The sequence below is a fragment of the Sciurus carolinensis genome, chromosome 18 (assembly GCF_902686445.1).
Source record: "Sciurus carolinensis chromosome 18, mSciCar1.2, whole genome shotgun sequence".
Classification (NCBI taxonomy): Eukaryota; Metazoa; Chordata; class Mammalia; order Rodentia; family Sciuridae; genus Sciurus; species Sciurus carolinensis.
Window position 1 is genome coordinate 15,065,946 of NC_062230.1, and position 22,084 is coordinate 15,088,029.

The 22,084-nt window shown below is 44.6% G+C and overlaps 1 protein-coding gene across 1 annotated transcript; it reads left to right on the forward strand.

Annotated features, from left to right (window-relative positions):
- Nucleotides 1-8: 8 nt before the first annotated feature.
- Nucleotides 9-10,668, forward strand: Zfand2a (zinc finger AN1-type containing 2A). The gene is made up of 7 exons (XM_047533955.1): nucleotides 9-237; nucleotides 1,528-1,623; nucleotides 2,414-2,508; nucleotides 4,836-4,967; nucleotides 7,339-7,466; nucleotides 8,220-8,282; nucleotides 8,548-10,668. The coding sequence occupies exons 2-7, from the start codon at nucleotides 1,569-1,571 to the stop codon at nucleotides 8,561-8,563; spliced, it is 489 nt and encodes a 162-aa protein (XP_047389911.1). The 5' UTR covers nucleotides 9-237; nucleotides 1,528-1,568; the 3' UTR covers nucleotides 8,564-10,668.
- The last annotated feature ends 11,416 nt before the right edge of the window (nucleotides 10,669-22,084 follow it).

The following is a 22,084-nucleotide window of genomic DNA, read 5'->3' on the forward strand; positions in this document are numbered from 1 at the left end:
CGCCCGAGCTGGGCGGCTTTCCTACGCGGCAGCCGCGGATAAATGGACCTACCTGCGGGGCGCGGCGATGTTGTTCTCCTGGTGGATGCGTATGCGCCTTGGGCATCCTGGTGTGTTTCCAGGTGCCATCGTTCTTGCTACCTTGATCCTTGTGGCTGACCACGGACAACGTCACCGCTTCTCTGTCTCTGCCACCACCTACTGGCCCCGGCTGCTCTGGTCCCCGCCAAGAACCAGGTACCGGGATGGGCTGTGAGGGGTTGGGGTCTGCCCGAGGCACAGGGGACTGTGCCAGAGCCTAGGGGGTCGTAAACCAACCCTCCAGCGGTGCTCGCATTTCCTCGCAGTCAGTCTAGCCCTGTAGGGACACGGCTTCACTGTCACAGTAGAGTGAGTTCCCCGACCCCCTCTCCGTTCCAGGCATCCTTAGACCAGTGCAGTGCTGAAGAATAAGATCATTTTGGAATTGAGACCAGGTTCTGGTCAAGTATCTGAATAACAACAACAAAAAATCCCCTGGACACCTAGTCTGTGTTCACTGTGTCGAGCCCATCTGTAAAAGATGAGCAAAATCAACAAAAGTCAGCCCTTGGAAGTTATAGTGGTTTGGGAAAGGAAGAGTAGAGGGCATTTCGCCTAAATAGGAGCTGGCAAGAATGTTAGGGATGACCCTTTTGAGGATATGACATTTTAAATGGAGGTTCCAAAGGACGGAACTGGGTCAAGAATCTTCCAGGCACGGGACAGCTTAGGAGAGGGCCCCAGGTGTATGGAGAGAGGTGATGGGAAGATCTGGAAAAATATCCTGGTTAGTTGAATTCCGGGAGGGACAAGAGCTTGGAGAGGTTGGGTGGACGAAGGTCATAGAGGGACCCTCTGGACCCCTATTTGGTCCTTTCTCCAGTGCAGCAACTTAAGTGTTCTCCATGGTGAGTTAATGGCTAGCACCTCTCCCTGATCAATGATCAACTCTGGGCTAGTTATATCATTAAGGAATAAGCTCTAAGTAAAACTCAATGCATCAGGGAGACAGAGGGAGACAAGGGACAGAGTTAAATTTTCTCTGGATAGTATAGTCAGCTAATGTGATTTAGCACCTGGTAACAGAGTTGTTTATGTCAACAAGTATATTCAATAAATGAAATTGTGACTTAAAGTCCTTCAGGACTGTAATTTTCCCTGGCAGCTGTGCGAATTGAACATGGGAAACCCCTTTCATCATGAGTTGAAATGTGGTTTAGTGAAAAGCTGAAGTCTGGTGAACTTCATGAATTAGGGATTAAAAGGACTGAAAAGTACTCTATCTTTGATCATGGAGTTGGTTGTGAGGCTGGTATTTGTGCTAAAACTCCAGTTTTTCTTTTGACTGAAAAGTCGACAAGAATTTGTGATACTTCATTCTTGTGCAAGGGCCCATGATGACTTGGACATTTAGTGCTCCCTAGAGGATGTCTGTTTGCTTTCAATAACTGATGTTATAAATCCTGGAGACTTCATTTCTCTCCTCCTAACTTCTAATTCTCCTAGGTGATATTGAACTGCCACCTCTATTTTTAATACTTCTTATCATGGAGTTTCCTGATTTGGGAAAGCATTGTTCAGAAAAGACTTGCAAGCAACTAGGTAAGTACTTTTAAGAGCACATTAATAGAAAATGGTATTTTGTTGACTGTTTTTTGGGGACAAATGTGTCTTATTTTGTTTTGTTTTGGTTTGGTTTGGTTTTTGAGATGGGAGTCTTGCTTTGTTGCCCACACTGTCCTCAAACTTGCCATCCTCTGCCTCAGCCTTGCAAATAGTTGGAATTAAAAGTGTGCCCCATGGCCCCTAGCTGGGAGATTTGGCCATTACTGATAATTCTCCATGTCTTGACCTTCATGGCTTATCAATTTTGGAACTCTGGCATGGGGTATAGGTTCTATTCAACATTATTACTGAGTATCCACATATGCCTGTGTCAAGTGTATGCTTAAATAACTGTGGTGCCCTGGGTGTGGTGGCTCATTCCTGTAATCCCAGTGACTCAGGAGTCTGAAGCAGGAGGATCACAATTTCAGAGCCAGCCTCAGCAATTTAGTGAGACTCTGTCCTAAAATAAAATTCAAGAAAGGACTGGGAATGTGGCTCAGTGGGTAAGTGCGCCTGGGTTCAATCCCTGATACCAAAAAATAAAATAACTGTGGTGCTTCTTGAAATGGGATCTCTCTTGAAAAGAGCCTGATAGATCCTTAAATATAATTTGGCATTGTTAAATGCAAAACCCTAAAGTTGTTTTCTTACATGTGATCACTTATTGCTAGATTTATCTTATAAGCATGAAGCACTTAGTGTAGGTAAGTACCTACTTAGTATGGGCTAAAATTGTTTTGTTCTAATCCTTAGAAGTCTTTACTGTTTTGTTTGTATTTTTTAGATTTTCTTCCACTAAAGTGTGATGCATGTAATCAAGATTTCTGTAAAGATCATTTTCCCTATGCTGGCCATAAGTGTCCTTTTGCATTTAAGAAGGTAATTCATCACACTCTGTTCAGAAGGTTCTAATCTGTACTGTCTAAAGCTTCACAGTCCACTATAGCAGACAGTAGCCTCAGGTGGTCACTTAATATGCACCAGCCATATTTCAAGTGTTCAGTGACCACATGTGGCCAGTGACCTTTGTATTGAACAGCACAGGTAAGGAGTGTTTCCACCATGGCAGAAAGTTCTGTTAGACAGTACAGCTCTAAAGTTTCTGAGATTTTATTTTTCAGGACTTTTGGAGTCAAATTATAACTGTGAACCACAGAACCATAAATAAGGTTAACACAAATGCAGAGATAGTGTTTATCTAGGCATAGGAGGGATTTGCAAATCAGGAGGCATAGGTTTATTAGCAACCAAGACAGTGTCCCCTCACGGTAGGAGGACTGGGTTTTTAAAGGAGGAAGGGGGACAGTGGGTTGCGGTGAAATAACCTGTTTTGAAGAATTTTCATTTGGCCCTACTGGCTACACAAGTTGTTTGGAATAGATTTCTCTACTGGATTAGTTGCACAGGAGTCATCAGTAAGCGGTAGGTCTTTGGGGATAGTTGGAATGTCAGCAGGAGCCCTGTGGTTAGAAACCGCCATAGTCTTTCTTTAAAGCACTTTTTTTCCGTATTGGTATCTCTTTTTTGTGTCTGGGAGGCAGACTGCAGCCCTTGATGTGATTGATCCCTGAGGCTACAGGGAAACTTTCCTCCCTTTTGGCCAAGCTGCAGCTGCCTTACTTTGATACACACAACCTAACTTTCAAAGCTCACTTTTAATGTTAAAGTACTTGGTTCCTTTGATCCATTGCACCAAGAGAAAACAGCTGTGTTTTTATGAGCTAAGGAAATGTTTCAGACTTGACATGCAGTCTAATCAGGAAGGTGTTAAAGGTGCTTATTCATTTGGGTATCTGCGCAGCCTTGGTATATTTTTAGGTGATTCAAATAGTACACAATAGAAACTGGAAGATGCCTGAAAACATGCTAACTCATCATGGTCTTCAGACCTCTGTTGGCTTTTTTAGGTGTCTTCCAGCTGTGCTCACTCTGTTTCTGGGTGGTTCATAGTTGGTTTCAGTGAATTCTGCCACTTCACCCTGGTGGCAGATGAAGTGTGGGTAACTTGGAATCACATGCTTTGACCAGAATTGGCCCCTCCACCCTCTCTGGGTCATCAAGGCAGGTGGGAGTGTGACTCACTCCTCATGTTTACCAGGCACTGATGACTAGACCAGCTATCCTGTTCATGTGACAACTGGTCCTTCCCAGGTCCCCCTGTGGGAGGAGTCTGGCTGGAAGTCACCTGATAATGCATTATTTCTCTGCCAGCAGAGGAACTTGCCAACTGAGGAACACCACTCTGAAACTTTCAGCTCCACCCACAGCCTGCAAGCCCCACAGTTTTTTGATTACAGCCACCTGTCTAATGTAACTGCCACCTCACTGTTTTCATGATCCATTCCCTCAGCTCCTGTCCTGGCTCAGGGTTTTTTGTTTTTTGTTTTGTTTTGTTTTTGGTACTGGGGATTTAACACAGGAATACTTTACCATTGAGCCACACATCCCCAGCCCTGTTATTTATTTTGTTAATTTTTTTTGGTACTAGGAAGGGCTGCTTGACCACTGAACCACATCCCCAGCCTGTTTTTTAATTTTTTGAGACAGGGTCTTGCTAAGTTGCTCAGGGCCATGCTAAGTTGCTGAGACTGACCTTGAACTTGGCCTCTTGAGTTACTGGGATTACAGGTGTGCACCACCACACCCAGCCTGGCTCAGGGTTTTAACCATTCAGCTGCTGGGTGGCCCATCATTCCCTCCAGAGCCCCTGCAGCCTTGGGCGCGCAGTCAGCAATGGTCACTATGGGTCAAGCAGTCTGCCTCAGTGTGTGTTCTCTGTTCACTGAGGTACTCTTCCTTATGTGTAAAGCCATGTGGGAAGCCACCAGAGGATCACAGAAGTGGTTGGCACTTGAATCGAGCTGGAGGACCTTTTGGTCAGTATTTTTCTTGTCATCTCTAATCTGAAGGTGTAGGGCAGGTCCTCTCATTTGTACATGCTGGACACACAGCCTGGCTGTCCTGAGACACCCATTTGATCTTACCAGCTTCCCTCCCTGATCCTTTTACTCAGGGAAGGTTCTTTCCACAATTGGTTGATCGTCTTTTATTTGGATTCCACTCAACTGCCCTGGAGGCAGCTGGCCGTCGGGCTCCAGGGCTGCCTGGTTCTCAGGAGTGGTCAGATGCCAGTTTGTGTGCTCTGCTTGTGCTTTAACTTTTCCTTGTGTAGATCTCAGATATCATCTCACATTCTTTATCTTTAGAATGTCCAGGTCCCTGTGTGTCCACTTTGCAACATCCCCATCCCTGTAAAAAGGGGAGAGATACCAGATGTGGTGGTTGGAGAGCACATTGACAGAGACTGCAAGTATCATCCTGGGGAGAAGAAAGAGAAGGTAAGGACAAGTTCTGGATCAGTTCTATGACCTGAGAATATTGATTTTTCTTTAGGGGGAAGTAGGTCAGTTTTCCAACTGTGAAAAATTAGTTCTTGTGATTTATTTATGTACAAAGTTAATCCCTTCATGATAAATTATTATTTTCTTTTGTTGTGAATGGCCTGAGTTTTTAGTTATGGAAATAGTCCCTAAACATGAGGGGTTCTAAGTTAGGGTCTTCTTTCATAGGAATAAACCAGTGTTTCTCCCATGGTGAAGAGTTAAGGAATAGAACCATTCTGCTAATACAATTCACATTTATTTTCTAAACTCCTAATCTTTTACTTCTAAGCAGGTAAAAGATTATAAAATTCACACATTCAGCATTTAAATTTTTTAGTGTTGGGGACAGGACCCAGGACTTTGCACATGCTAGGCATACTTTACCACTAAGTTGTGTCCCCAGCTCCAGACATTGTGTTCTTGGTTTGGAGCATCCATATTTTCACTGAAGTTGTTTATCTGTTCATTTGGGAGGAAGTGTGGTAGGAAGACAACAGGTCCCTGTTCCCCAGGCAGTGTGTTCACGCTCAGTGGGTCCTGCTTGCTTGTTCGTGGTAACTGCTTTTTCTGCTCATGACTGTTCTACCCCGATCTGTCTTGCTTGCTCTTCAGTTTTAGCTGTTATCTGTTTGCTGCATTGTGTACTGAGGATTTAGCTCTTATCTGCTCTTCTGTCATTTGCACACCTTTTCTTCCAGCTCTGTCCTCCCAGTATCATTGGAGGTGTTTATGGGGGTGTCCAGGACTCTGTTACTTTTAGGACAACAGCCCAGAGATCCCTTGTTCTGGGTTTTTCCACCCTAACCCTGGCCCAGTTTTTCTCCGCACCTTGAAGATTCTTCTCTGTGCTGGGCACACAGTGGACCCTCTCACTGGAAACTCTGTCTCCAGGGTTCTGGAATGTTCTTTTGGTCTCTAATTTCCTCCACTCTCTCCTTTCTTCTCTCTGGATTCCTGTTACTTTGGCACAGGAGCCCTGACAGGTTTTTCCTGTTGAATGTGTCCTTTGACTCTGCTTTCTTACCTGCTCTTTCTGTGTGTCACAGTAAGTGTCCTCAAGCTTGTGCTCTGGAGCTGGCTACTTAGCAGGTGCAGAGCGGACTCAGCCTTCGCTGTGGGTCATCTTCCTGGTCCACTCGCTCAGGAAGCTCCTGAGGTCCATGTCTTTCGGTTTTTCTTTTGGGCTAATGGGATTCCCCAGAGGCGTCCCTCCTCTTGCCTAGAGGATATGCTCATGGGTTATATATATATATATATATATATATATATATATATATCCCAGGGTTCTGGGAGCCAAGTGGAGAGAGCAGCCCAGGGTCTGAGTGGCACCTCAACCTGCTATTGCTCTCCCTCCTTCCCTTTTCCCCCTCCCCATGCTGCACTCCCCAGGCAGCAACCTCCCTCTGACCCCCATCTGTGGGAGAGGTCATGGAGTCAGCTTCTGAAACAGGCCTGCAGCCACTGTATTGTCCCACTCCCCCAGTTCCCATGAGTAGGTTTTCTCTGTGGTCTTCTCCTAGCTGACAGGTGACCTTTGTCTTACCTGCCAAGTCTGTCATTACTCTTCTGTGTTCTCTTTATTTTCAAAAATCTCTTTCTTTTTCTTCTTTGCTCTTGTGGGATTATCCCTTTCAGAAAATCTCTTCTCTGTCAATTCTCCAGTATTTCAGGATGGGCAGAACCAGAATCAGTGTAGGAATCTGTTCCTTAACCAGATGTTGAAGAGACTGGCCTCACTGAGCCTTCTCCAGGCTCCTTGTCCCCTGGACTGTGGACCCTACCTTCCCCAGGCCACCCCCCAGGGTCTGGGTCCCCTGGCTGTGTACTGCTCTCCCCTGGGAGGCTCATTCAGGTGGTTCTCATGCACCTGATTTCTTGGGTGAGTGACCTCACCCTGTTCTGCCGTTCTCCAAAACAAGCACGCACATGGAACTTCTGTCTTATGAAAGACGTTTTCTTCTAGGGAATTGGCATTTGTCACACATCAGTTTCTAGTTATAGATCCTGGTTTGCAGTTATCAACTATGTTAATCAGTACATTTCATTACATACCTCACACCTACGCTACCATAAATAAGTGTAAAGTCCTTTAACTCTGGTTTTCCCAGCCTTCTGGGGACAACTCCTGACCATCTTCACATGATCCCCAATTTTGCCAGTTCCTTAATCTGTGTTTGTCTCTTCGCCTGACATTAAGGTGTCTCCAAAGGACCTTGGATGACATAGGATGATGTCTTCATCCAGGTAGCTGAGACCTGTTTCTCGAGTGTGTGACGTTGTTGGGGACTGTTAAGCCCAGCTCACGGAAGTGATTTTGCTCTCCCAGGTTTTCACATACCGATGCTCAAAAGAAGGATGCAGAAAGAAGGAGATGCTGCAGCTGGCCTGTGTGCAGTGCCATGGCAACTTCTGCATTCAGCACAGGCACCCTCTGGACCACAGCTGCAGAGCTGGGTGAGGAGAGGCACCTGACCATGACTGAGCCGGCGTGCGTGCGTGCAGGAGAACCAGCCTGAACCCCCTGGGGCCGGGGTGGGCAGGGTGGGGTGTGGACAGACTTTGAGCATTGTTCCATACCAAGTTGCTCATCTTAAGTATCTCTTGAACACTTGGGGTTGTGATAAAATTGGATTCTGAGTTAAAGTAGGAGGTTAGCTGCATTAGTTTCCTGTAACTAAGTACTGTATGCCAAGTGGCCTCAACAATAGGAATTTATTCTTTTCACCTGTCTGGAAGCTGGAAAGCCAAAATAGAGATCAGCAGGCTGGCTCTTTCTGAGAGCAAAGGGAGGATCTGCTCAGGCGTCTCCCAGCTTCTCACGATCTGCCAGCCGTCTCTGGTGAGCCTAGAGATGTGGTTGCATCACCGAGATCTCTGTCTTCCCAGGGTGTTCCCTTGTGTGTAGCTGGGGCCTGTCTTCCCCTTTTTGTAGGGACTAATTCGTAGACTCGCTCTCCTGAACTTGCTCACCTCCGTGAAGATCCTGTCTCCACATCAGATCACACTCTGAGGCCCTAGGGGTTAGGGCTTCAGCAGGATTTGGGGGACATTGTTCAACCCCTGGTGCTAGCACCTTTCCTCAGCAGCAGCATTGCTCTGCACTTGCCCTTGAATAAAAGGAGAAGTGTGTGTTACTTTCAGTTGCTTGTTGTCCATGCCTGAATTGGGTGAACAAGAAGGGGTAGAACACGTCTCTCCTCTCTCTAGGTGCTCAGCAACCAGTGCTTCAGAGTCTAAGCCATCCTCCAGTTGGCTGGCCCAGCGACTCAGGTCAGTGTGTATATCTTGGGTGCAGTTCTGTGACCAGTAGTCATAGTACAGTTACAGCCAACTGTGGGACATGACATGCTTCCCCAGGAAGGTGAACATGAGCCCCAAGTTACAAGCACAGTCCCTTCCAGCTCCAGATCACAACAGTCCATAGCGTAACTGCTCCTGGGACATCTTACTTGGACTCCAAGACTCCTGAAAGATTGGCCACTTTGAGGTAATCAAGATGCATCTGAAATAGTTGATTCTTTCTGTTCTCTTCCAGGTGGAAAGCAAAATGACATCACAGTATCTTTTTTGGCGCTGCACCTGAAATCATTCCACGCAGTTTAACTTCGCACATGACTAATGCGATAGTACTTTTTTACTTCCCATGGCAAGCAGTCAAACTTGAACATTTCCAATGTTTGGCAAAATAAACAGAGGGATATTGATACTCCAAGGCAGGTTATGTCACCACAGGAACAAAATTTGGTGGCTTCAAAAGTGATATCTGAATAAGCTAGATTGGTATTGGCAGCAAACTGGTTCAGGATCCAGTCTTTGGGAAGTTTCTAGCATGTAAACAACAGACAACTGACCACAGGTGTGGGGTTTGCCCATGTGGCTTCTGTAATGAGGTGTCTGTCTGAACCCAGGAAGCGGAATACATTATTGAAGGTTCTTGTCCAGGGTGGCCCTCAGTCCCCGAAAGAACACAAGTCATTTTTGTGCCTGGTCCTGATTCAGGGCTGGACTGCTCTTGAGAAAGGGCATGCATTTGGACCCACATGCCGTCTACCACAGCTGACTTCTTAAACTAGGTGACGAGCTAGCCTGTGAGACAGCTTGTTTCTACCTGGGTTTGCTGTCAACTGCAAGAAGAAAGTCACAAAACGCTACCTATTCAAGATGAAGCAATGTCTGGTGTTGAAGTGATAGAAACTTCCAGAAGCAATTTAAAACCATGATAGCAGGCAGAGTGTTTCTTTGAGTACTGGAGGTTTTATGATTGAATACTGGGGATGATTTTATGATTTCAACAAGGAGGAAACCCAAGCAGAAGGAGCTGAAGTGGGCAGCCATGGTCTCTCATAATTTGGGTGATGAACCAATGTGGCGTTGCTGGCCTGATGTTTTCTGCTGCTGGCTGTGATCTCACATAGTGCAGGTGGTGTTCTCTGCCGCTGGTGAGGTAAATACAGCGTTAGGTTCATACTGCCACCTTGAAACCAGACAGCTCTCTCACTGCCCGGGACCCTGGGGATCAAGGATGAGGAGAAATGGAATGATACCCGAGCTGGTCCTGACCTCAGCCCCACAATCCAGCCTTAACATCCAGGCGTCCGCTGAGAAAGTTTGTCTTAACAAAAATCCTAGCAGCTACTTTTTTTCTGGAATCATAGCCTCTAAATATAATGGGGGAGGGGTCTGTTCTGTTTCCATCCTTCAAATAGGTGATTAGACTGGGTCTGTGCTGCCTCTTTTAATGGCATTTTTTCTAGGCTGGTGTTTTCCAGTGTCATTACACATCAGAATGGTAAGGGGCTTTTCAGTGTGTCCTACCCAAGTTTCTGATTCTAGGTCTGTGTGGATTCAAGATTTGTACTTAGAATGTTGCAGGTGGTGCTGCTGGTCTAGGGACATACTTGGATAAGCCACTTTCCTACAACTTCACTGTCCAGCGTGGCAACCACTAGCCATGCAGGCCATGGATTTTTTTTTTTTTTTAATTCTTCTTTTTTTGTACCAGGAATTGAACCCAGGAGCACTTAACCACAGAGTCACATATCCAGCCCTTTATTTTTAATTTTGAAACAGGGTCTTGCTGAGTTGCTTAGGGCCTCTCTTAAGTTGCTGAGGCTTGCATTGAACTTGTGATCCTTCTGTCTCAGCCTTCCAACAGCTGGGATTATAGCCACCATGCCTGGCTCAGGCCATGGGCTCTTGAATTGTAGCAGCATAGCTAAATTTTAAGTTTAAAAACCACCCAATTCAGTTGTTAGAAAACCTGGAAGTAGACAATAAATGTTTTGTTAAAACTCGAAGAAAAAAAAAAAAAAAAAAAAAAAAAAAAAAAAGAAAACCTGGAAGTATGTTGGGATCCTGGGTTTGTGAAGCAATTTTGTAACTGCAAATTTTGGGGGAGTTTTTTGGTGCTAGGGATTTAATGCAGAGCCTTGCACATGCTAAGAACTGAGTCTTGTGAAATCTAAATACAAATCCCTGTTGAAAACTCACTATTCACATTGAGGTGTATCCTGATGGAGAATCAAAGCACACCAGGCTTTGAAGACCATATTAAAATGTAAATGTAATTTTAAAAACATCCTTTACGTGTTGAAATGATATCTTAGGTGTGCTTGATTAATAAAGCATGAAGATTAATTTCATCTGTTTCTGATTTTTTTGTGACTACTTGAAATTTAAAAACAAGGTGGGTGGTTTATGTTAAATTCCTATTGGACAACACTGTTCCAGAGCATCCAGACTAAAGGACAAAAGCATTACAGGTACATTGTCCCTGTTCTAAAACCTGAAATGCTCCAAAATCCAAACCTTTTTGAAGGCTGACATCACAAAAGGAATCTATACCTGACCTCACATGACAGGTTGCAATCAAAACATACACTAAAAATATTGTATAAAATTATCTTCAGGCTGGGTGTAGTTCAGTGGTAGAGCACTTGTCTAGCACACGAGGTGCTGCATTTAATCCCCAACACCTCAGAAAAAAGTTTTAAAATGAGTTTAAAAAATTAGTCCTGTGTATATGAAATGTGAATGAATTTTTGTGTTTACATGTGGGTCCCCTCCCCAAGATACTTCATTTATGTATATGAAAATATCAGAAAACCCAAAACGTTTCTGGTCCTGTGAGTTTCAAATACTGGACACTCAACCTGAGCCCATGTTTTATCAGGAGGGATTGTGAATTTAGTAGTTCGTTTTTTTCATCTTCAGGTTCGGTTGGCACATTCTAGTGTTACATTGAGATTTCTGCCGAGAAGCTCAGATTGTTTAATATTTTTCCTTGGGCACTCTTCATAGACACTCAGCTCAAAAGTACTCAAATTAGGAACATGAAAGTTTCCTGCTCCTCAGTCACAAATCCTGGAACTAAGTCTTCATGTCTTGTTAAATCCAGAGATTTCTGTGCATTTGCAAGAACACATCCATAAACATCAAGGTCGTGCCCTGCCTGCTGTGCTGCCTGCTTTCCCTTGACTCCATCATGGCGTCTGCCTGCTGGTGCTAGTAGGTCTCACCCAAGCTCTGCACAGTACTATGCAGAGTACTAGGGCATTGGCTATGTGGTGATCTCTCTACCCATTGCTATGATGTACACTGTGGTCTCAGTTGCTATTGCTAGGTTGAAGGGGTTGTCCATTTAAAATTTTGTTGGAAGTGCTAGGTTGCTGTGCAGAAAGTTCTATTTCCTCTGTCAATTTTCCCACACCCTCATCAAATGTGTTGTTAACTGGTTTAGTTTCTCCCACTGGTGAAAACATGGCAGCAGCATAATTTGAATAAGTACATCTTTGGTAAAGGGAGCCAAGCATCTTCCTAGTGGTTGCCCTTTGGAAGCACAGCAAAGATTGGCTGGCCTGGGTGCACTCGAGCTGCTCGCAGTGGGTACAGGTGGCACATGCCCAGCAATGGGACCCAGAAGGGTTTAGGTTTTGGTAGAAAGTGCTCGGATGAGTAGTAGAGTGTGGAGAACAGTTCAGTGTTAAAGGTCTGCATGCAGTTCCAAGTCCATCCTCAGCAACCCCGTGCTCTGACTCAGTCTGTTTGGGGTAAGAGGGATCCACTTTCCTTAGTGGCAGGGGCGCTTCTGTGGAACTATTTGAGGAACCCTGGGTGATGGAAGGTTGGCAAAACTGGGGGTGAAGCCATATCTTGGCCCCCAATGAATCACCTTGAGCAGGTTGTGTAGTCCCAATTCGTACCTGCACGTGGTAGCCAGTGGTATGGAGCATGAATGGCACTGGGTTGGTCAGATGCCACTGGATGTCCTGTGTATGTTATTTAATGAGCCTCTCCAGTGTGGCCCAGGCACTCACAGAACCCTCTGAGGAGTACCGTTGGGATAGCCAACTAAACCAAAGCTGCAGGGGTGGGATGGTCTTGCAGTTCCGGTGGCTTGTCCAGGATCATTGCCATGCCTGCCAGTCAGCTCTGGCCCTGCTGTAAAGTGTGAAGTCGGCCTTTGAACTATCAACCTCAATTTGCAGGAACAGTTTTGGATCTACGATAAAGGCAGATGCATGGTAAGAGCAGGCACAAAAGCTGAATGCTTCCTCTTGCTGGTGGGACACGTGTTTTCAGGAGCTCGAAGTCTTAAATCTTAGCCACTCTACCTTAGCAAGCAGAAAGCAAGCCATGGGAAGTGGCATCTTTCTCTGCCTCAGATGCTTCCTTTTTTCTCTGGAGCTGAGCCTGGGCTGGCATATCCAGCCTCTCCCTGGGTAGAAATAAAGGCCAAGTTGCCTGGTATCCAGGGTTTAGGGGACAGCCAACATGCTAGTGGAAGGCTGCAGTATCAAACCTTTTCACCAGATGTCACCAAAAGGCCCTGTGAGAAGTTGTGAACGATGTCACAGGAAGCACAGTCTGACTTGGTTCTGCAGGTTGGCAGTGTGAAAGGGGTATTTTAAATGAACTTTCTGAATTTGTTCTTTGCAATAAGCCTGAGACCAAACTTGAGAAATCGGTTCTGAAATGGGTCAAGACTGAAATATTCTTAGTTTTCTGAATTCAAACTTGAGAGTCGAGATCTTTGACGTTCTGTTTTGCAAGTGTCTCCAAAGGAGCATCTGAGAGAGAAACTAGGCTGATGAAGTTTGGTCCATGTGAACTTTTCCTGGGTAAATACTATTTCATTTCTTGCTTTTTGTTTATCCTGGTAGGGTTTGAATTTGGGGCGCTTTACCACTGAGCTACATCCTCTAGTGGTTTTTACTTTTTATTTTTTAAAATCTTTTTATTTTTTATGTTTTGGGTCCTGGGGATTGAGCCCAGGGGCACACTTTACCTCTGAGTCACATCCCCAGCCCTTTTTTATATTTTATTTAGAGATAGGTGATATAGGAAACACCTGAGAAATTAGCAGGTTTATTAGCTGCAGCCATGCAGAGCGGCTATCACCTAAAAAAAAAAAAAAATCTCTGGACCTCAGGTCTGGAAAGTCTTTAATCATCTTTATTCTCAGTGGGGGGGTTATATGTCAGTGGGTGGGGTACATAACAGTTACTCTTTGTCCCATACTTTTAGGCAGTTCAAGGTTTCACAAGTCTTTACCACAGAAAACAGGAGTAACAATTCTTGTGCATCATCAAGTTTGTGGACAGATTTCGCTTTTCAAGTCAGAGCACTTAGCCCTTACAGAAAATAGGAAGTTTCAAACCACACTGAGTTCTTTGCAGAAATTTTTGCTGGTATTCTGTTAATAAAAACAATTATGGCAAGGGTCTCTGGAGAAGCTTAATTATAGCAAGGGTCTTTTGGATGGGGGTACCTGGTCTGTGTCACAGGGTCCCTCTGAGTTCAATCCCCAGTAACAAAAAGTAGAAAAATAAATAAAAATTAAAAATGGAAAGGGTTGGGGGCGTGGCTCAGTGGTAGAGCACCCAGGGCTCAATTCCCAGGACCAGGAAGAAGAAAACTGAAAGGTTACTGTAGCGGTCTGGTGGGATGCTTGTGGGACTCTAGGGAAATGGTAAGGGGATCCCACTTGGCTACTGGGTGCTGGTGTGCATATGGTGCTGCCTGGTGGAATCACCTGTGTGTGGCTGTTGTCCTGTTGTGGGGCCAGAGCCTGCTTCCTTACCCAGTCCTGTGCTTAACACACTCTCTCCAGAATGATGTCATTATATATAAAACTGCATCTTCCATGACTGAAGAAATGATTTTGTGGTAATTAATAGTAACGTCAAAAATTTCTATGAACTCTTGTTTTGAACATCATAAACTACGTCCATGGCCATGTCGTTATATAGTATATGGTTATGGAAACAGGCGTCAGCTTCCCCTGGGCAAATCTGAAGGGCCACAGCCCTCAGGGTGATTGTGGAAATCTGGGAGGAGGTTTAATACTTGCAAATATTTCACTTTCTTGGGAATCAAAAGCAAAACAAACATCATAAAGATCTCATCTGTATTTGAAGATCACCATTCTGGCTGCTGTGCCAGGTGGAGAGGGGTTAGAAGGGTGAAAATGAAAATGGGGAGAACTTTAAGCTGTCAGTGACCAAGTGAGAAGTTAGGGGGCCTGGAGGTGGCAGGTAGGAGAGGTGGAGATCAGCAAGCTCTTTTGAGATCTTCCACTGTTACTTGAACAGGACATGCAGAGGGACAGGGCTAAGGACAGCACCCGCCTCCTCCTGCAGCCACGTGCTGGGATGTTGAGTTGGAGCGTTTGTTGGATGACTTATAGAGGAGCAGGCAAGTCAAGAATTTAGAGGGAGAGCTGGGGAGATAGCTCAGTTGGTAGAGGACCTGCCTTGTAAGCACAAGGCCCTGGGTTCGATCCCCAGCACTGCAAAAAAAAAAAAAAAAAAAAAAAAAAAAATCAGAGGGAGAGTCTAGGCTACACACAGAACTCATGAGTCATTATCAACTGAGATTTAGAAGTCATGGTAACATGAAATCATGGAGAGAGGCGAGAGGGAGGGGCAGACAGATGGCCAGAGAGGGAAATAGCAGTACTGGACCCAAGATGGAGCTCTAGGTAATATGAGAATTGAGGGGAAAGGAGAATTTAGTATCCCAGATGCCAATAATGGTGTTCAATGAAGTAGGGGTGAGTGAGACTTCTTAAAATCATTAAACGTATGTACCTCCCCAAATAATCAAGAATGCATTGAGGTGATAGGACAAAAAACTCACACTGAAATCAACAACCATTCCCATCAACAACCAGAAGATATAATGGAAGAGATAATCCCATTACTGTTTCAGTAAAGTACTTGGGAATAAACAAGACCAGACCCATGCTGGATAAAACTCTGACATACACCAAAGACTGAAATGTGAATGCGGATGCCAACCAATGGGAAGGCAGGCCTGTTCTTGGAAGAATCAGCACCATGAAGACATCTGTTTTCTCTAAATTAATTTATATACTTGAAATGATCCTGGTAAGCATACCAGCAAGCTTTTTCCTGGTAAGTTGATACTGAAGTGCATATGGAAAACTAAACACGAAAGAATAGCAGACGCATCCTGAGAAGCACTAGAGGGAATTAGCCCTCCTTGGTATCACAGCACATGACAATGTTTAACTAAATTGATATCCCACTGGCATATGAATAGGCGGATGAGAATAGAATAGAAAATTCAGAAAGAGACTCCATAAGGAAACAATGTGATAAGAGTTGTATCCAAATCACTGGGCAAAGATGATTTTTAAAGAAATTGGTGTTGGGATAATTGGACAGTCAATTAGAAAAATAACATTGGCTCTGGGCCTTACCTCACACACAGGAAAGGACTCAGATCAGATATCTGAATGTGAACAGTGAATCTCAAGAAACAGGAGAAACAGACATGAGTTTGTCCTTGACCTGGGTCTGGGGATGTTCCTGCAATAAGGGAAGGTTGGTAAGTTAAACCACACAGTGACAAAGGACACTTGCAAGGCTAAGAACACCACACACAAAAGTCAGGGGACAGTGACAAGCCAAGATGTGTCACAGCATACACACAGATTTCTCACATGTGAAGAACTCAGGTACTGAGGAGGAAGATCAGAAACCTGAGAGGAAGGTGAACAACAGCTAGGAACTGAAGAATTTCAGTGGTGCCTTGTGTTTGTAAAGGGATGGTCACCTTCCATCATCGTAGGAGAGATCAATGCCACAGAGATGTCATTTCTCAGATTAGCAAAAATCCCAATGTGGACAATGTTCTCTTTGGGAAGGCTGAGGGGTAACAGTCCTCCACACATTGCTGGACGAACCTGGCAAGATCTTGGGAAACTGGTATATATTTAGCAACCCCACTTCTAGCAATCTACCCTGAAGTCATGCCACCAATATGAAAATATGTGTGCAGATTATTCAGTGCACAGTTATTTATAGTTGCAGGATTGGAGAGGAGTCAATGCTCACAGAATAGAGCATGATGAAATGAGCCATGGCAAAGCCACACAGGGAGGACCATCAGCTGTCAAGAAGAATGGAGATGTCAGTTTGAGGGGGAGATTTCCAGAACAAGGAAAGGAGCTTGGGGCAGAAGGGTGTGCAGGATGCTGCCATTTATGTGGGAAGGAAGGGGAAGTAAATATTCATTTTTCTGTTTATCATTGTTAGGAAAACAGGACAAACCAGGAGCTCATGAAATTGGTTACCTTTGGAGTGGGGTGGGCGGGTGGGAGTAGTGAAGTAGTGGGATGGGGAGGAAACGACAATTTTCCGAGTCTAACTTTTTAGATAGTTTTGATTTTTGGAGTCATGTTATTATTTTACAGATTCAATAAACATAAGTCAACAAGGATGGTGGTGAGGGAGGAACCTTAAATTGAAGACAAAAGCAAACAGATTTGTTCTTTTTTTTTTTTTTTTTCTTTGGTACCAGGGATTGAACCCACGGGCCTTAAACACTGAGCCACATCTCCAGTGCTTTTTTATATTTTATTTTGAGACAGGGTCTCACCAAGTTGCTCAGGACCTCACTAAGTTGCTGAAGCTGGCTTTGAACTTGCCATCCTCCTGCCTCAGCTTCCAGAGTCACTGGGAATTATAGGCATGTGCCACCACACCTGGTCCGACTAGTTCTTTTTTTTTTAATATTTTTTTTTAGTTGTTGATGAACCTTTATTTTATTTTATTTTTATGTGGTCCTGAGGATCAAACCCAGTGCCTCACACATGCTAGGCAAGCACTCTACCACTGAGCTACAACCCCAGCCCCAGACTAGTTCTTATTGACAACCATATTAAATGGGGAGAGACAGATTATTTCCCCCTCTCGGTGTTGGGGTTCAAGCCCAGGGCCTTGTGCATGCTAGGGAACTCTCTACCACTGTGCTTCTCTACCACAGCCTTCTCTTTTAAATACATTTTTTAGTTGTAGGTGGACACAATACCTTTGTTTTATTTTTATGTGGTACAGAGGATCAAACCCAGGACCTCACGAGTGCCAGGCAAGCGTGCTACCACTGAGCCACAACCCCAGCCCACCCCCAGCCTTTCATTGCAGTAAAATATACATGACATAGAATTCGCCATTTTTTTAAAATATTTATTTATTTATTTATTTTTGGTACCAGGGATTGAACCCAGGGGTCTTAAACACTGAGCCACATTCCCAGCCCCTTTTTATATTTTATTTAGAGACAGGGTCTCACTGAGTTGCTCAGGACCTCACTAAATTGCTGAGGCTGGCTTTGAACTCATGATTCTCCTACCTCAGCCTCCTGAGCTGCTCACCCTTTTAACCATCTTTTTTTTTTTTTTTTGCTTTATTAAACATTTTAATTTTTATCTTTGTTATACTTGTGCATAGCATAAAACATTCAAATAACCCTGCAAGTTTTATTATGAAAAAAATCAGTTTCCCACTTCTGTCCTCTCACCCATTTCCTCCTTCTCAGAGGCAGCCATTTAAAACTTGTAGCTCTAAATAGCGTGCTTATTAGCCACTTCATGAATTTTCAATTTTAGGCACATCTATTAATTTTCTGCAAAGGAAATGGGAATTTGATCTCTTCCTTGCATCTCTCTCAGAAACTCTCTCCTCCCCCACCCCACCATCGTCCCAAAGGGCAATAAGCTGTGTTCCCATTATTTTGGTCACTGAGATTTCTTTTCCTTTACAACGTTTTTTTTTTTTTTTCCCCCCTTAGAACAGGTACCTTTTTGATTCTGTTTTGCTTAGTTGTTTTACATTCACACACATTTTCAGTTCCAAACTCTCCAACATTTATCTAAATCACCAGTTGGAATATTCAGATATATCACATTTCTTTTTATCGATTTCATCTTATCGGAGTAAATCCTTCCCACATGATTTCTGATGTGTTTTAGTCTGTTCTGGTCACCCTCTCTGGTTTTTTGTTGTTGTTGTTTTGGTTTTTTTGGTAGCAGGGATTGAACCCAGGGGTGCTTAACCACTGAGCCACATTCCCAGGCCGTTTTATTTTTTTTTTATTTTGAAACAGGGTCTTGTCAAGTTGCTCACTAAGTTGCTGACCAACCTTCAATCGTCCTGCCTCAGCCTCCCAAGTCGCTGGGATTACAGGTGTGTGCCACTGTGCCTGGCTTGTCTTTTTTGTTGATGCACAGCTGTGATCCTGGAGTCTCACTTAACAGGGAGATCAGATGAGGATTGTCTTTGCCTCTCTTGTGTAGGATCTCCTACTTCCTGTCTTCTGTGTCTTTTTTTGTTTGTTTGTTTACTCCTCATTTTGGAAGCATACATTTTCTATTAATTTCCTGCGAAATGGGTGCCAGATTCCAACCAGGAGTTTAGAAAGAACATTTCCTCTCCCTCTTCTTCCTTATTACTCAGTCTTTCCTTATTTTCTTCCATTTTAACCATCTTAAAGTGAACAGTTCAAGGCCAGTTAGTACATTTGCAATGTTGTGTTACCAGCTCCCCTGTCCAGTTCCAGAACAGTTTTATTGCTGCAGGAGACTTCACCCACCACACACTCCATGTCCCCCTCCTCCCAGCCTCGGCAACCATCTTGGTCTTCAGCCTCTATGGCTTCCCCAACTCCAGAGAGTCCACATAAGCAGAGGCATACCACATATAGCCTCCTGTCTCTAGCTTCTCTCATTTTGTATGTTTTCAGGGCTCATCCTGAAAACACGTAAAGCACCATCAATCCCTCATTATTTTATGACTGGGTAAAGTTGCATTGTAGCGATCTACCCCTCTTTGTGCATTTATCACTTGGACATTTGGGTTGTTTCCTCCCTTTAGTTGTGAAGAGAGCTGCTGAGAAGGTTCATGTACAAGTTTTTTCATTCACTGAAGCACCACGGTACCTGCACCAGTAGCAGCTACATTGTGCCAGTGGGGATGAGGGTTCCATTTTCTCCACATCTTGGTCAATGTTTTCTTTTTCTTCTTCTGTTTTTTGTTTTTAATAACATCCTACTGGGTATGAAGTGGTATCACACTGTGGCTTTGATTGGCATTTCCCTACTGACTAATGACACTGAGCATCTTTATGTGCTTGTTGGCTATTTTGCATATTTCCTTTGGAGAAAAGTCTATTCAAGGCCATTTTAAAGTTGGGTTGTTTGTCTTCAGGTAGTTGAATTGCCTGATATAATCAGATATATTATTTACAAATATTTTCTCCCATCCTGAGAGGTGTCTTTTCACTCTCTTGGATGGTGTCCTCTGATGTGCACAAGTTTTTCATTTCTCTGAAGTCCAGTTTATTTCTCCTTCTGTTGCATGTGCTTCTGATGCTTCTGGCACATCTAAAGAAACCATTGCCAGATCCAAGATTGTGAAGATTTACCCCCATATTTTATACTAGGATTTTTTTATAGTCTTAGCTCCTACATAGTTCTTTGATTCATTTTGAGTTAATTTTCAGATATGGTGTGAGGTAGGGCTCTCCCTTTGATCTTTTACATGTGGTCGTCTGGTTGTACAAGAACCATCCATTCCTATGTCCTTTAGGTAAGTCTCTGCCTTTTTTTGTGACCACTTCCTTACTGACTGTCCTAACAAGATTGTCCTCATCTTCTGTTCCCCCGGCTCCAACCCTGGAATCAGCTGTTTCTCCACGGAAGCCAGTTTGTTTAGGAGGATATTTCTGAGCACTAGGAGAGCTCATGGCTACTAGCATGTCCAAAACTGAAATGAAATGATGAAAAAAATGTATTTTTCTATAGCCTCTGTCAAAAAGATGACTTTTTGAGGCTCAGAAATTATGATGACCTTCAGCAACTAAGGTGCAGGTGCTAGAACTGCCCTGATAGTGGTCAGGATGCACACAGGGTAGGTGTGTTAGAACAGATTTGTGGGGAGAGACCAGAACACCCACAGCTGACCTGGGGGTTCAAAGGCCTGTCATTCTCTGTAGCTCCCAGGATGAGTGATGGGGAGAACCCAGCATCCTTGAGAGGCTTAGTGTGGCTGCCCCCTGTAGGTCAGGGCTGGCAGTAGGAGAACAGAGCTGCAGTGGATGGAGTGACCACAAAAGGAAGCAAGGCCAGAGTAGCAACCAGGGGACAAGGTCTGCAGGCTCCTGTGGCAATGGCCACCGACTTGAGTGAGATAGATGGGCAGCCAACGAGGGATGGCTTTGTTTGTATAATTAATACAGATCAAGAGCTGATGAGGTGGCTAGGTATGGTAGCATGCACCTATCATTCCAGCAACTTGGGAGACCAAGGCAGGAGGAGTGCAAGTTTGAGACCAGGTTGGGTAACCTAGCAAGATCCCTGGGTTCAATTCCCAGTAGCAGGGAAAAAAAAAAAAAAAAAACGCCAATACACAGAAGCCTATTATTAGCCACCAAATGAGGAAGTCACAGTCCCTTGGTGAGTTTACAAATTGAGCTTATCCTTAGGCCCAGGACCCATGCATTGAAAAGAAATGGGAAGAATTCTGTAGGACCATGGAAAGTATATAAAATAAATATCCCCCTAGGCACTACTCACAGGAACCAAGGCCCAGAAGGATCATACGCTGGGGGAAGGCAATGTGGGACCTTTGCTGACTACAGGAGACAGGGTCTGATTTAGTGCTGATACCAGACCTAGCTCCCCCTGAGTTGTGCCTGACAGGGGAGTCCTCACAGTAGGTTTCACCTGCCCACTGACTCACCCTACGTGCAAAGCAAGGTGAGCCCACCTTGGTGGCCAGCAGCCCTGCCATTAGGTCTCTGATCCATGGAGTAAGTGCCACTGTGGTAGAACAGGCCAAATGAAAGCTACTGAAACAGTCATCACTGATCAGGAGGGAGAATTAGAGACAGTCCCTCACCTGGGTGGTTGTTGGGTACCAGTACCCTTGGAAATCAAAGAATGTGTCCCCAAAGATAACATGGCTGATGATGTGTTCCTGTGGATCATGTGACTGAGGCATGTGCTGTTGCTTCATGTCCCTTCATTGCAGCTGTGGTTCTGGTGGCATCTGCTCCAACGGATCAGCACAGCTTTGGGCACCTGGCGTGTGATTATTCATCTGATCCTATCAGGAGAGAATGGAAAACCATTTGTGCTCACGTGGGAGGTACAGGGAATCACACCTATAGCCTTGTCAAGGGACTGTGTTAACTCTTCTGCTCCCCATCACAGAGTTTAAATGGACAGTATCTGTGGGGACATAAGTGTCTTATTCCAGTGATCTATAGCATAGATGACATCATGCTCATCAGACCTGGTGATGCCAGGTGGCAAGTACTCTGGTGCCCGGGTAAGACACTCATGTCCAGAAGAGAAGGATATGAAGCTCTGAGCTCCAGGGGTGGGTTGTTTGAGGGAAGTTCTAGGGGTCCAGTAGTCTGGACATACCCGAACATCCCCTATATGTCCCAGGACCAAGTGATCGCACTTCCCCCAGGGTCAGGCAGGCTCTCATGTGGCCCTGGTGATGGCTGTCTCCTGGTTTTCCTGCTTCTGGGGAATTCCCCTCTCTGAATGTAAGATGACTTCATGGACAGAATAACAGAAACCATGGGAAGTCACTTATGAGATTAGTTTGCAAAGAAGCAGTCCATGCATTAGTATCCCCTCTTTCTTACTGTCTCTGGACAATGTCAGCTGTCATGTCATAAACTGCCCAGTGGAGAGGCCATGTAGCAAGGAACTGAGGGGTGCCAACTACCAGTGGGGTGTGGCCTTTAAGGAA